The sequence below is a fragment of the Bos mutus genome, chromosome 21, assembly GCF_027580195.1.
Source record: "Bos mutus isolate GX-2022 chromosome 21, NWIPB_WYAK_1.1, whole genome shotgun sequence".
NCBI classification, from domain to species: domain Eukaryota; kingdom Metazoa; phylum Chordata; class Mammalia; order Artiodactyla; family Bovidae; genus Bos; species Bos mutus.
The window spans coordinates 20902584-20918767 of NC_091637.1; the positions used below are offsets into that span (position 1 = coordinate 20902584).

Genomic DNA, 16184 nt, shown 5'->3' on the forward strand with positions numbered 1-16184 from the left:
AAACCATGAGAATAAGAGAATGTAGCTAAAAACAGAACTGCATCTTAAGGAATGCCCACTAGGACACAGAAGGTAGAAACGCTGCAGAAAACAGAGGACTATCAGGCAGATTAAAAACAATTTTAAAAAGCAAAAACAATAACGTTTCATGGAGGAGCTGGCAAACAGCACCAATTATAATAAAGAGTCAAGTGGATAAAAACTGAAAAATTATCATATTAAGTCTCTGTAATTAGTTTGTATGTACCACATAAAGAGATTAGGAAAGACATCCCAATAAAACTATGTATGTGTTGATATATGGCAGAAACCAACACAATATTGTAAATCAATCATCATCCAACTAAAAATAAATAAATTTTTAAAAATACTATATAGGTATTGTCAATTATTGATCACACATTATATTATGGGCAAAAACACATTTTTTAGGCTAAGCATCTTTAGTCTACATTACTCTGAAATCTTCTGGACTTAAATCCTACAGAGCAAGGCTAATAGCCATGTGCTCAGTCACTTAGCTGTGTCCCGACTCTTTGAGACCCCATGGACTGTAGCCCGCCAGCCTCCTCTGCCATGGGAATTCTCCAGGCAAGAATACTGGAGTGGGTTGCCATTCCCTTCTCCAATTGTTCTGACAGCCTTTGGGGAATTCTGTTTGTCGAGACTGTAGTTTAGTACAATGCACTACTGCTAGTAAACAAAAAAGGTAATAAAATTAAATCATTAAAAAGGCATTTTTGCAGTAAAAATACTGTTAGCAAGAGCAATTATTAACAAAGCTCTTAGTATCATTCAAAAGGTTAAACTGTCATTGCCCATTGGGCATAGTACATAAAAAACAGGAACAGGAAGTTACAAGTGGGCAGAAAGGCCTAGTGGCTGAAAGAACGTGACGTACTGCATTTCCTGACATGTGTGGGGCTTAATTCTCAAAGGTACCAGTGCAGGGAAGAGAGCTTCAGCATCTGCTCTGAACAAAAGAGGACACAAGCTAGCAGTCTTCAGCCGAGACGCAGCTCTGCGTTACACTCAATCCAACAGGCGTGTGTGCGACAGTGAGCTGAGCACTCCGCAAAATGCCAAACGCTCATTTCCCAGTGGCTTCAGCCACCTTCTGATACTCTACATTTCTTCTGAATCTTTCTTTGGTTACAAAAATTGAGACTCCACAGGAAAGTATAAATAGAATGAAAACCACCCCTTAACTCCATCACACAGAAATGAAAACTATTTCTGTCTGCGGATTTTTCCCAAGAACACTCTATTTTTAGACAAAAATCGTGACCTCATCTAAGCCAGAACACAAACTTTTATAATCTTAGCCTGATTTTATTTTTCACTTAACACACCACAGTTAGGTATACAGAATGACATTATCCTTTTTCAACGGCAGCAGTAGTATTTGACGGGCTGTAACATGGTCAATACCCAGAGTGAAGGAACATGTGGTTTGCTATCAATTTTTTACATCATAAGCAATGCTGAAAGCCTTACACAATATTTTTTTGTGCTTGTCTAATTTTTTTTCTTTTTTTTATGTTGAGCTTGTGGGGTGTGGTGGGGATAAATTCCTAGAAGAATTCTTAAGTCACAGGACGGTGGGGGTGGGGGAAATAAAAGCTGTCCTTGCCTCTAACGGTGATACTACATCATGGCCGCTCTGGCTATTCAAGGCAGGACTGTGTAGCTGGTTGTATGATCACCACCCAGGTCAGTGATGCTCTTGCTTTCTGTACATTGCCTGCTCAACCAGTCCCTGCTTCACCTATACCCTATTCATATGACTGACATTCCCTCTTAACTGTACAGCCTGATCAGCAAATGCTAGTGGCTGTTCTAATCTTTAGATCAGAATGGCTCCACGATGCTAGTTTATCAAAGGGAAGACTTCTGGGAAGACTTCTGCTCGAGGGGCCAAGAGGGACGTGCTCCCCTGCTGCTTTCCCTGGGCCAAAGTAAGTGGTAAACAACCCCCTATCTGCACCACCAACAGCAAAGACTGCTGCCATGTTCTGCCTGCTGTCTGCGACCCACGGCAGGGTGTTACTCCAGAGCTTGCTCCAGACATGAAAGATCCCCTATCCAATAAACCAGGGATGTCTCTGTTACTGCCTCTGGGCTCTTCCTTTAGTCTCAGAGCTGGGCAACTACAAGGCTTGCCAGCCTGTGAGGTGCAGCCCAACATTTGTGATAGCAATTTCACTAAGAGCAGCACTAAACAAACTCAGGAGCAAAAATGCTCAAAGATGCCTACTCCCATATCAAAAGCACAGCCATGGACTTCCCTGGTGGCGCAGCAGATGATCTGCTTGCCAATGTATCGGACTCTGGTTTGATCTCTGGTCCAGGAAGATTCCACCTGTCATGGAGCAACTAAGCCCGTGTGCCACAACTACTGAGCCCTGTGGCCTAGAGCCCAGGAGCTCCACCTAACTGAGCCCACATGCCGCACTATTGCAGCCCTCATGCCTAGAGCCTGCGCTCTGCAACAAAAGAAGCCACCACAGTAAGAAACCTCACACTGCAACTAGAGAGTAGCCCCTGCTCTCTGCAACTAGAGAAAGCTCAAGAGCAGCAACAAAGACTCAGTGCAGCCAAAAAAAAAAAGCTACAGCCATCATTCCAAACTCAAGATGTAAAAGTTAAATCCGTGTCACTCTTCTGCCATCAAGTATACCTCAGTAAAGCTGTCATAAAAACAAACTACAGCGTCACCAAGACCAGGTATAAGAAGTAAACATCATTACATGGCCTACACAGTGTGAAATATAAAATAAACCCTTCATACTCCCCACAGATTTAGTTATTCAAAAGCTGGAAAATGATGTTTCTAAAATATTTCCTTATGTTTCCTAAAGTCAGACCTGAATGTAGCAATTCTGTGAACAAATAAAATCCACTGAATTGTGTTCTTTAAAATGGTGAATTTCATGGCACGTGATTTTTTTTTTCCTGGCTACACCTCAAGGTTTGTAGGATCTTAGTTCCCCAAAAAGGGATTGAACCTGAATGTCCTGAGTCCTAACCACTGGACCACCAAGGAATTCCCTCATGGTATGTGAATTTTAACATTTATAATTTGGTATAGTAAAAGTAAAGGACATCACAGGGAATTTCTCTAGGTAAGGTGAAGCAGGATGAGAAATATAAAATAAAAAGAACAAAGCTAATTCCTAAAACAAACTGGAGAGATCCTTTAGCATTTAAAAAAGAAAAAAAAAAATTTACACACACAAATATATATATATATATATATATAAAAACACCAATTGAGGATAATTTTATATGTTGAATGAGAACTGTTACGCCAAAACAGCCAGAGCTAAGCCAGAACTATGACTACCACATAAATTACCTTAGGCAATCCAATCTCGCCCATGGCATTCAACCACTGAATCACGTTATCAGTATGTCTGAAGTGAAGGCCCGTTGCCTAGAACAAATAAAAGACCATTAGGCCCTGTTTGGCAATACTGAAGCAAATACTGAATAAAAACTCTCCTTGTAAAAGCTTCTCTGTGAGGACTTCGCATGGTCCCCTTAAACTTGAGGTCTATCTCTAGCATACGTTCACATTTAATCCCTAGAAGCCAAACCCACACCTCAGCTCTTCTCAGTGAAGAACCATCTGGAGAATCTTCTGAATACGGTGTGCTCAACAGAACATGGTCTTCGGAATCCAATTATTCTGGCTTCTGTTCCTTACGTGGCCATCTATTGGTGACATTGGGCAAGTCACTTCACCCTGTTGAGTCTGAGTTTCCCCATCTTTCATGGAGAAGGAAATGGCAACCCACTCCAGTATTCTTGCCTGGGTAATCCCATGGATAGAGGAGCCTGGCGGATTACAGTCCATAGAGTCATAAAGAGTTGGGCATGACTTAGTGACTGACACTGTTACCCATCTTTAACATCTACTTTATGTCTGTCAGAAAGATTAACTGAGAAAATGTACATAAAACACTCAATGTGGTGTCTGGAAGGCAGAAGATACTCCCAAATGAGGTTTTCTCATACTACACATACAAACGTCCCCCTCTAAACCTCTGCGCCTGTTGTTTTTTAGGAAGGCTTACTCTCAAGGCAGGTAGAGGAGCAGGCTAACTGCTTTTACTGCTGCCGCAGTCTCCAGGCCTCTCGTGTCTATCTGTTCTGCACACATTTTGTAGGTTCTCGACAGAACAACTCTGGAGGTATCTTCAGAAAAACTATTTAGTTAACACTCCACATATAAATCTTTGCTTTTTAAAAAATTTTTAAATGAGGTTAGCATATTCTTTCTTTATTTTTTGATTGCACTGTGTGGCATGTGGGATCTTAGTTCCCCGACCAGGGATTGAACCCACACCCCCTGCAGTGGAAGCATGGAGTCTTAACTCCTGGATCAGCAGAGAAGTCCCAAGTCTTTGCTTTTTGATGAGGGAAAGTTTCTATTTGGGATGTTAATTTTGGCTTAAGATCTATACTTTCCTCGTTTTCCCTCAAATTTCAACATAAAGCAAAAATCTCTCTTGACTCTGTCTTCATTCTTAATTCTCAGCTCTGACCCAGTTCTGACAGTTGACCCTTCACACATTTGCTCTTGGTTTTGCAATCTTCCTCTATCTTCTACACTCACCCTTTTCTAGACAAGAGCTCTTAGGAAAAGCTCCCCACAGAAACTCTATAGGCAATGGAATTTGGTCCTTGTCAATATTCCAAATTACTTATGGTAGTCCTCTTTTTGAGGGTCCCAGGCCACAAGAATCAAATACCCATCTCAATTTCCTGAAATCAGATCACTTTCCTACTTATCTTAAACTTTAATATCACGGGGTGATTTTCTCCCCTCCAAAGTTGCTAATGCTTTTAATGCTTTTAATTTGTCAACAAACCTCAGAGTTTGATTAAAATTAAGGTAGTAATTTCCCTAGTTATTTCCTCTGCCTTCTAAGAAATAAAAAATTCATTAAGGACCATGAAAATTTCTCTATACAAATTACTCATTAGAATTGCACCAGGAATACGGTCAGCTCAAGTTCTTTTACTACTATATCTTGACTTTGCACTGAACTTTCTCCACTCTGCCAGACATTTTATTTTTCTGGAACAAAGACATTTCCACGTATTTCTCAGTAACTCTTTCACGGGATAAAGGATGCTAAACTTCTCTCTCTCTGCTTTATGGAAACTGAAGCACCACACAGGGAAGGACTCACCTTGTATCTGGTCTGCTCTCGGTCATAGATCTTCTTCAGGGACACCACTTTAGGGGAGAAGAAGTTTCCCAGTTTGGCGAGGTAGACCCCATTCCTAAGCCCCTCTTCCAGTTCTGTGGTGGGAGGCAGATCTTCCCCAAGGCATGCTTCCATCCACCTGCACAGAAGGAGAGAGGACTTGAGAAAAGAGAGGGAAGGTCTGAACACTTTCCTCAGAGATCTCAAGCTTAATTTCCACTCTCCTTGGACAAGTTTATATCGAACATAGGCAACACTCTTTAAAGATTCAATTTCAGGGGCTTCCCTGGTGGCTAAGTGGTTAAAGAATCTACCTGCCAATGCAGGAGACACGGGTTTGATTCCTGATCTGGGAAGATTTCACATGACTCTGAGCAACTGAGCCTGTGCCCCACAACTACTGAGCCTGTGCTCTATAGCCTGGGAGCCGCAATTACTGAAGACTGAGCACCTTAGAGCCATGTTCTGCAACAAGAAAAGTCACTTCAATGAGAGAAACCCGTACAGCAATTAGAGAGTAGCCCCTCCACCCCCTGCCACTTGCTGCAACTAAGAAAAGCCCGTGCAGCAGCAAAGACCCAACACAGACAAAAATAAATAAATAAAATTATTTTTTGAAAAAAAGATTAAGTTTCACACACATCCTTATCCTGGCCCAGTCACACCTCAGAAGCCGGGAACTGAGGAAAATTCCTGAGTATAAACGCCGCCCTCTTCTCCGCCCTTCTGTTCTCTCCTGCAACAAGACGCCAGCTGGCCTCCAGATCCTCACTGCCCACGAAACTCAGCCCAGACCCTCTCCCTCACTCCTTCAGTTGCTCCTGAAGAATTCCTAAGAAGAATCTTTTGTAACTGAGGCCACCATCTCTCAGCTGCTCAGAAACTTAAATTTGTAGATGAAGTTCTCTTCTGGTTTGAGAATTCAGCATTGACAGTGAATTTCTAGGTTCAGATTTTAAAGTTGTTTGGGGGTTACCAAAACAGTCAATCATCTCACCTAAAATACTTTAGGAAACTCCAGTGGAACCAGTACAAATGAATTAAATGTTTTTTTAAGAGGGGAGAGGAAGCTGGAAAGGAAAAGAAAACTATACTGTCCACCTCAGATTCCTCTTATAAGATTTCAAGGAAGCCCAAGATAAAACCCTAGTGGCTCAGATGGTAAAGAATCTGCCTGCAATGCAGGAGACCTGGGTTCAATCCCTACGTCAGAAAGATGTCCTGGAGAAGGGAATGGCAACCCACTCTAGTATTCTTGTCTGGCAAATTCCATGGACAGAGGAGCCTGGTGGGCTACAGTCCACGGGCTCGCAGAGTCACTTGACAGAGCAACTAACATTTTCACTTTCAAGATAAAACAAAGCAAAATTTACTTGCATACATTTTCTACCAATAGAAATGTGGGTAACTAAAATACCATTCAGGGCAACAGTTTTAAACTTTTTTTTTGAGTCATAGAATCCTTGGAATATGTAAGGAAAGCTATAGACCTCCCCTCAAAAAGGTACACATACCTAAGTTTATAATTTCAGAGATTTCATTGACTCCATATTGAAAACCCTTAATTTAAAATTATGCTACTCAAACTTTACAAGGCTACTGTTATCCCCATGTTCTTCACCACACCAGGGCAGCGGGTGGGGTGGGAGGAAGACCCCTATATGATGCCCGGTCTATTTCACTAGTGCTAAATATTTGAAAAGCCAAATGAAAAACACAAAAGAACAAAGATACAGCAGACTGAAGTAAAAATTAGATTTGCTGACAAATGAGACAACAGAAAAACTAAGCGTTTATAACGTCAATTGATACATAAAGTTTAAATTAAAAGATAATAAAATTTCTTGTATTCCATCTTTCCAAACTTAGATTACCACTCAGAATCTTTAAAAAAATAAAGGAAAGCAACAGTGGCCCTGCTTTTCTCAAGTTCTACAAAACAGTTATTCAACCTCACTTTCAAGACTATTCTAACTCAGAGAGCACAACGTCTGACACTAAGTTGGTACTCAAATAAATATTAGTTGGATAGATGAATGGGCAAGAGAATTTTCTGGTTATTTCCTATATCCAATGATACTGTGTTTTCTCCTCTGGCTTTTCTTTTACATAGTAGAAGAGAAATGTCGGGCGGGGGGGGAATGAATTTTCCAAGAGTCGCCACAGTAACTAGATACCAAATTGTAACAACTATAAAGTCCAAACTATGCTTCTCCAACAGCCTAAAGACCAGGAGGGCAATGTGGGGAAGAACGTAGGTCCATGGTATGAAAAAGAGCTGTAGTCATTGGAAATAACTGTCCCTCCAATGTTTTACTGCTGAAAAGGATACAGCAAACAGCTCCTGGCAACCCCTGCTCTCGGGGGGGAGTCTAACTTGTGTTCTCGTTAACAGGGACAAATCTGGAATAACTCGAAGCGAAACACAGTCCTTTACCACATAAGGGTGTAAAGAAAAAGTAACGTTTTCCTCTCAAAATGGAGAAGACTGTGGATAAACAGCTCACTAGTTCTTCTGCCTCGCATCAGAGCCAGCCACCAGGGCTCTGCAGGCTCCTCTCTCCTCTGAGACCACTAGATTGCTGATAAGTCACTTCAGTCGTGTCCGACTCTGTGCGACCCCATAGAGGGCAGCCCACCCGGCTCCCCTATCCCCGGGATTCTCCAGGCAAGAACACTGGAGTGGGTTGCCATTTCCTTCTCCAGTGCATGAAAGTGAAAAGTGAAAGTGAAGTCGCTCAGTTGTGTCCAACTCTTAGCGACCCCATGGACTACAGCCCACCAGACTCCTCCGTCCATGGGATTTTCCAGGCAAGAGTATTGGAGTGGGGTGCCATTGCCTTCTCCGAGACCACTAGATTACAATCACATTATTAAAAGGAGGGACCACAGCCACACCCTCCACAATCCTTCTCTGCCTCCTCTTGTCTGACTACTCTAAAACAGTCCCCATTGATGACAAGACTCGCAAGCTTTCTGGTGGAGCTGAATGCCCTGCATATCATACAACTGTCAGGCCAAAAGAAGTCACCTGTGACCTGGTTAAAAAAGACAAACCAGAGAGCAGGAGCTACAAGAAACAAGCAAAGCATATGAGTGTCTCTAAACAAGCCTCTATCTGCACTCCAGTTCCCTGCATGGCTCATCCTTCATTCTAAACTCTGCTCCACAGCAAAAGTATCATCTGGTTTGTTTATAAGCATAAAGTTAGTTAAATGAGGACCAAATTACTTTGGAAAATTAAGAATATTAAGTGACGCACTATATTACTATAATTTTTAATCATAGCAACAGTTTGAGTTCTACTATAATTCTGAAGAGACAACAAACCCACCTGTCCTCTCCAGTCCATCTGAGATTCCTCCTCTGCCACTAATTCAAAGAACCACAAAATGCGAGAGCAAGGAGCTGTTAGGACAAATCCCTTTGGGGTCTTCCCCCCAATATAACACACATCCATTATAGAAAACTACAAGAACTTTCTCATTACTTTATGAATATTTTCCATGTTATTATACAGTCTCTGAACACCCTGAGTCACATTAAAATTCTACTAAGTGCTTAATCGGTCACCTATGTTGGATATTTATAACATCTCTAAATGTTTTCAACTGTTAAATAATTCTCCAAGGAACATCTTTGTACACAATATTCTTCTGTATTTATAATTAATTGCTGCGGAAAGATCTTAGAAGTGTAACTCCAAAACAAAAGATGTTATTGACCAAAAGCTCACCCAAAGGTTGTACCAATTTGCACAACCCTCTTGTTTTACAAATAAGAATTCAGGTCTACCGAAGGTTACCTGCTAGTTAGTGACAAAGGTAGGATAAGAGGACCCTGATTCCTAGTAGAATCCTTCTCACTAAACCACTATTGCTTTTATCACATCACCCCAGAAGCCTAAGAGGGCTGAGCTCCACAGAGCTGTCTGAACAGGACAGAGTTGCAACTCTACCATGCACGGAAAAGACTGGTATCTCTGCACGTTTTGTCCACTTAAGAGGGTTTTAAATATTTCAGCTTAACTGTAAGTCCACCAGTATTTCTCAGCTCAGACACAAAGCTTCCTTATAAAAGTTAAGCATTTAACTGTATAAGTTCACTTTAGAATAAATCTATGCATTGATACCTATCTTACACCAGACACACAAAAAATCAACTCAAAATGGGTTAAAGACTTGAACACTGTAAATCTGAAACTATAAAACCCCTTTAAGAAAACATAGAGGGTAAGCTCCTTGGCATCAGTCCTGGAGACAATTTTTTTGGAGGGTTTGACATCAAAAGCAAAAATAAACAAGGAGGATTATATAAAACTAAAAAGCTTCTGCACAGCAAAGGAAACCATCAACAAAATGAAAAGGCAACCTACAGAATGAAAGAAAGTATTTCCAAATCATATATCTGTTAAGGGGTTAATATCCAAAATATGTAAAGAACTCAACAACAGCAAAAAAAAAAAAACCCAACAATCCAATTTTTAAATGGACAGAGGTACTGAATAGTTTTCCAAAGGCATACAAACAGCAACACATAAGGGAAAGGATGCTCAGCATCATTAAATCATCAGTTCAGTTCAGTCATGTCCGACTCTTTGCAGTCGCATGAATCGCAGCATGCCAGGCCTCCCTGTCCATCATCAACTCCCGGAGTCCACCGAAACCCATGTCCATCAAGTCCATGATGCCATCCAACCATCTCATCCTCTGTCGTCCCCTTCTTCTCCCGCCATCAATCTTTCCCAGCATCAGGGTCTTTTCCAGTGAGTCAGCTCTTCACATCAGGAGGCCAAAGTATTGGAGTTTTAGCTTCAACATCAGTCCTTTCAATGAACACCCAGGACTGATCTCCTTTAGGATGCACTGGTTGGATCTCCTTGCAGTCCAAGGGACTCTCAAGAGTCTTCTCCAACATCACAGTTCAAAAGCATCAATTCTTCAGCGCTCAGCTTTCTTCACAGTCCAACTCTCACATCTGTACATGACCACTGGAAAAACCATAGCCTTGACTAGATGGACCTTTGTTGGCAAAGTAATGTCTCTGCTTTTCAAAATGCTGTCTAGGTTGGTCATAACTTTCCTTCCAAGGAGTAAGCGTCTTTTAATTTCATGGCTGCAATCACCATCTGCAGTGATTTTGGAGCCCAGAAAAATAAAGTAAGCCACTGTTTCCACCGTTTTCCCATCTATCTGCCATGAAGTGATGGGACCAGATGCCGTGATCTTAGTTTTCTGAATGCTGAGCTTTAAGAGAACTTTTTCACTCTCGTCCTTCACTTTCATCAAGAGGCTCTTCAGTTCATCTTCACTTTCTGCCATAAGAGTGGTGTCATCTGCATATCTGAGGTTCTTGATATTTTTCCCGGCAATCTTGATTCCAGCTTGTGCTTCCTCCAGCCCAGCATTTCTCATGATGTATTCGGCATATAAGTTAAATAAGCAGGGTGACAATATACAGCCTTGAAGTACTCCTTTTCCTATTTGGAACTAGTCTGTTGTTCCATGTCCAGTTCTAACTGTTGCTTCCTGACCTGCATACAGGTTTCTCAAGAGGCAGGTCAGGTGGTCTGGTATGCCCATCTCTCAGAATTTTCCACAGTTTATTGTGATCCACACAGTCAAAGGCTTTGGCATAGTCAATAAAGCAGAAATAGATGTTTTATGGAACTCTCTTGCTTTTTTGATGATCCATCGAATGTTGGCAATTTAATGTCTGGTTCCTCTGCCTTTTCTAAAACCAGCTTGAACATCTGGAAGTTCACGGTTCACGTACTGCTGAAGCCTGGTTTGGAGAATTTTAAACATTACAATGCGTGTGAGATGAGTGCAATCGTGTGGTAGTTTGAGCATTCTTTGGCATTGCCTTTCTTTGGGATTGGAATCAAAACTGACCTTTTCCAGTCCTGTGGCCACTGCTGAGTTTTCCAAATTTGCTGGCATACTGAGTGCAGCACTTTCACAGCATCATCTTTCAGGATTTAAAATAGCTCAACTGGAATTCCATCACCTCCACTAGCTTTGTTCGTAGTGATGCTTTCTAAGGCCCACTTGACTTCACATTCCAGGATGTCTGGCTCTAGGTCAGTGATCACACCATTGTGATTATCTGGGTCGTGAAGATCTTTTTTATACAGTTCTTCTGTGTATTCTTGCCACCTCTTCTTAATATCTTCTGCTTCTGTTAGGTCCATACCATTTCTGTCCTTTATTGAGCCCATCTTTGCATAAATGTTCCCTTGGTATCTCTAATTTTCTTGAAGAGATCTCTAGTCTTTCCCATTCTGTTGTTTTCCTCTATTTCTCTGCATCGATTGCTGAGGAAGGCTTTCTTATCTCTCCTTGCTATTCTTTGGAACTCTGCATTCAAATGGGTATATCTTTCCTTTTCTCCTTTGCTTTTCACTTCCCGTCTTTTCACAGCTATTTGTAAGGCCTCTTCAGACAGCCATTTTGCTTTTTTGCATTTTTCTTGGGGATGGTATTGATTCCTGTCTCCTGTACAATGTCACGAACCTCCATCCATAGTTCATCAGGTACTCTGTCTATCAGATCTAGTCCCTTAAATCTATTTCTCACTTCCACTGTATAGTCATAAGGGATTTGATTTAGGTCATACCTGAAAGGTCTAGTGGTTTTCCCTACTTTCTTCAATTTCAGTCTGAATTTGGCAATAAGGAGTTCATGAATCTGAGCCACAGTCAGCTCCCGGTCTTGTTTTTGCTGACCGTATAGAGCTTCTCCATCTTTGGCTGCAAAGAATATAATCACTCTGATTTCGACGTCGACCATCTGGTGATGTCCATGTGTAGAGTCTTCTCTTGTGTTGTTGGAAGTGGGGGTTTGCTATGACCAGTGTGTTCTGTTGGCAAAACTCTATTAGCCTTTGCCTTGCTTCATTCTGTACTCCAAGGCCAAATTTGCCTGTTACTCCAGGTGTTTCTTGACTTCCTACTTTTGCATTCCAGTCCCCTATAATGAAAAGGACATCTTTTGGGAGTGTTAGTTCTAGAAGGTCTTGTAGGTCTTCATAGAACTGTTCAACTTCAGCTTCTTCAGCATTACTGGTTGGGGCATAGGCTTAGAGTACCGTGATATTGAATGGTTTGCCTTGGAAACGAACAGAGATCATTCTGTCGTTTTTGAGATTGCATCCAAGTACTGCATTTGGATTCTTTTGTTGACTATGATGGCTACTCCATTTCTTCTAAAGGATTCCTGCCCACAGTAGTAGATATAATGGTCATCTGAGTTAAATTCACCCATTCCAGTCCATTTTAGTTCACTGATTTCTAGAATGTCGATGTTCTCTCTTATCATCTCCTATTTGACCCCTTCCAATTTGCCTTGATTCATGGACCTACCATTCCAGGTTCCTATGCAATATTGCTCTTTACACCATCGAATCTTGCTTCTATCACCAGTCCCATTCACAACTGGGTGTTGTTTTTATTTTGGCTCCGTCTTTTCATTGCTTCCAGAGAAGGCGATGGCACCCCACTCCAGTACTCTTGCCTGGAAAATGACATGGATGGAGGAGCCTGGTAGGCTGCAGTTCATGGGGTCATGAAGAGTCAGACACGACTGAGTGACTTCACTTTCACTTTTCACTTTCATTCATTGGAGAAGGAAATGGCAACCCACTCCAGTGTTCTTGCCTGGAGAATCCCAGGGACGGGAGAGCCTGGTGGGCTTCCGTCTATGGGGTCACACAGAGTCAGACACGACTGAAGTGACTTAGCAGCAGCAGCAGCAGCAGCTTCATTGTTTCTGGAGTTATTTCTCCATTAATTTCCAGTAGCATATTGGGCACCTGCTGACCTGCGGAGTTCCTCTTTCAGTGTCCTATCTTTTTGCCTTTTCATACTGTTCATGGGGTTCTCAAGGCAAGAATACTAAAGTGGTTTGCCATTCCCTTCTCCAGTGGACCACATTCTGTCAGATCTCTCCACCATGACCCGTCCATCTTGGGTGGCCCCATACGGCATGGCTTAGTTTCATTGAGTTAGACAAGGCTGTGATTCCAATGCAGGGGATCACAGGTTCGATTTCTGGTTGGGGAACTAAGATCCCACAAGGTGCACGGTGTACCTCCAAAAAAAAAAAAAAAAAAAAAAAAAGGAATAATTTCAATAAGCTCAGACTCCTGCATCTTCCCATATGTAGAAAAGCACTAAATTTGTTAACTTGAGATGTCTGGGTGGTGGTGGTGTTGTTGATAGCAGTAATCTTACGATGTTCCGACTACCTGAGCATTTTGGGCTTTTTCCCCAAAAACTCTCATTTTTTCCTGGCTCCTCCCTTACCTCTTTGAAACAGTCCTTCCGAGCTATCTGAGAGGCTGTCTCTCGGGTTTAAGTCAGCCGAATAAAACATATTCTCAACTTTCAGACTGCACTTTTTTTTTCCAGTCAACAGTGGGAATATAAATTGGTGCGGCCACTATGGAGGCAATATGGACATTCCTCAAAAAATTAAGAACAGAACTGCCTTTCATACAGCAGTCCCACTGCTGGGTATACAGACGTCCCTGGGTATTAACAGGGTGGTTTCAGGACCCAAATCTTGGACTCGGATAAGACCCCAAATCCAAGGATGCTCAACTCCTGTATATAAAATGGTGTAGTATTTGCATACAACCTAAGCACACCCTCCCCATATACTTTAAATCATCTGTAGATTACTTATAATACCTGATACATTGTAAATGCTATGTAAGTTATTGTAAATACAATGTAAATGCTATGTAAATAATTGCTGCCAAGCAGCAAATTCAAGTTTTGCTTTTTGAAACTTTTCAGAATTACTTTTTCCCTGGATATTTTCAATCCACAGTTGACTGAATCCATAGATGCTGAACCTGCGGATACAGAGGGATGACTATATGTCCAAAGGAAATGAAGACAGGACATCAAAAATATATTTGCACTCTCACAATCATCACAACACTATTCACAACAGCCAAGATATGGAAACAACCCAAGGACCCACGCATGAACGAATGGGTAAAGAGGTTATGATATATGCACTGTTGTTGTTGTTGCGTTCAGTCGCCTGTATCTGACTCTTTGTGACCCCCATGGACTGCAGCACACCAGGCTTCCCTGTCCTTCACCATCTCCCAAAGTTTGCTCAAACTCATGTCCATTGAGTTGGTGACGCTATCCAACCATCTCGTCCTCAGTCGTCCCCTTCTCCTCCTGCCTTCAATCTTTCCCAGCATCAGGTATGCATATACATACAAAGAAATATTATTCAGCCATGAAAATGAAGGAAATCCTGCCACTTGTGACAACATGGACGGATCTTGAGGGCAGTATGCTAAGTAGAATAAACCAAAGGGGGGGGGAAATACTGTATGGTATCCATCATATGTGGAATCTGATAAAATAAATAAATAAAGTCAAACTTTTAGTGCTTGCCAGGAGGTAGGGCCTGGAGAAAATAGGGAGAGATTGGTAAAAGGATGCAAAGGCACACCTGTAAGATGAATAGGGGGGAGCTAACATAAAACACAGTGACTATACTTGATAACACTGCATAGTATAACTGAAAGACAGCAGAACTGTAAATGTTCTCACCAAAAAAGAAAGAAAAAAGATAAACATGTGAGGTGATGGATATGTTAACTAGACAGAGGAAATCCTTTCACAATATATACATACATCACATCATCACAATGTGCTTGCTTTCAAAGTCCTACAATTTTATATGCTACTTGTACCTAAATAAAGCTGAAATCTAAATAAAATAAAATAAGTTTGGGACTTCCTTGGCAGTCCAGCAGTTAAGACTACACGCTTTCAATGCAAGGGGCACAGGGTGGATTCCTGCTGGGAAACTATGATCCCACACGCCGTGCAGTGAGGCCAGAAAAACAAAAACTAACTGAATGAATAAATAAAATATATGCACAAAAGAAAAGTCATTGGCCAACACAATTCTCATGTTACCAACTCTCATGTTGAAAATTATCTTACTATTCATAGAATTTCACGGTTGGAAGGCTCATTAAAACCCTTCCAGTCTACCTAACTCCTCCACTCCCCTCTCACCTCCCACTCCCTCCCTCACTTTAACGCCTGAATACTCCCAAAACATCTTGGTCAAATCATGCTGTAAACTGACTCTGTGGTGGCTCAGTGGTAAAGAATCCACCTGCAAGTTAAGGGGCACAAGAGAGGGGGGTTCAATCCCCAGGTTGAGAAGATCTCCTGGATTAGAAAATCCTACTCCAGTATTCTTCCCTGGGGAATCCCATGGATAAAGAAGCTTTACGGGATACAGTCCACGGGGTCACAAAGAGTTGGACAGGACTGAGTAAGCTGAAGTATATGAGCATCCAGGCTGACCCCTGATCACTGATGCTGACGTGAAATCACATATTTAAATTATTAACCCGTTTCATCTCAGGATTCTAGTAGCCAAAAAGCTTTTTATTAAGCCAGCATCAGCTCCCCATGAGTACCCTAAACTGCCTCATGGAGCAAGACAACATATGGAATTAAAATATAATGTGTCCAGAAATGGCTGGGGACTTTTAAAGATCTGGATTTATATCTTGTCTCTGTTTGTGTGTGTGTGTGTGTGTGTGTGTAATAAAGTTTTATTAAAGTATAAAGGAGATAGAGAAAGCTTCTGACATAGGCATCAGAAGGGGGCAGAAAGAGTACCCGCTTGCTAGTGTTAACAATGAAGTTATATAATCCAAAGAATGTCTGGAGGTTGTAAAGACCTCATAAGACCTACTCCCATAATTTACATTTTAAGATAACACTGTCCTCAGGCAGGATACGGTGAAGATTGCTCAGTCGTGTCCGACTCTTTGCGACCCCATGGACTGTAGCCTACCAGGCTCCTCTGTCCATGGGATTTTCCAGGCAATAGTACTGGAGTGGATTGCCATTTCCTTCTCCAGATATCCTGTCTCTCTTACTTATCAAGAGTGTGAGTCACTTACCCAATT

The 16184-nt window shown here is 41.7% G+C and overlaps 1 protein-coding gene across 1 annotated transcript in view; it reads right to left on the minus strand.

Annotated features, from left to right (window-relative positions):
* IQGAP1 (IQ motif containing GTPase activating protein 1) overlaps window positions 1-16184 on the minus strand; it is a 105904-nt gene that overhangs the window by 60783 nt on the left and 28937 nt on the right. Inside the window, exons 3-4 of the mRNA XM_070358326.1 lie at window positions 5202-5358; window positions 3359-3436 (exon numbers count right to left, since the gene is read on the minus strand). Coding sequence (XP_070214427.1) covers window positions 3359-3436; window positions 5202-5358 — 235 coding nt within the window. The remainder of the gene's footprint in view (window positions 1-3358; window positions 3437-5201; window positions 5359-16184) is intronic.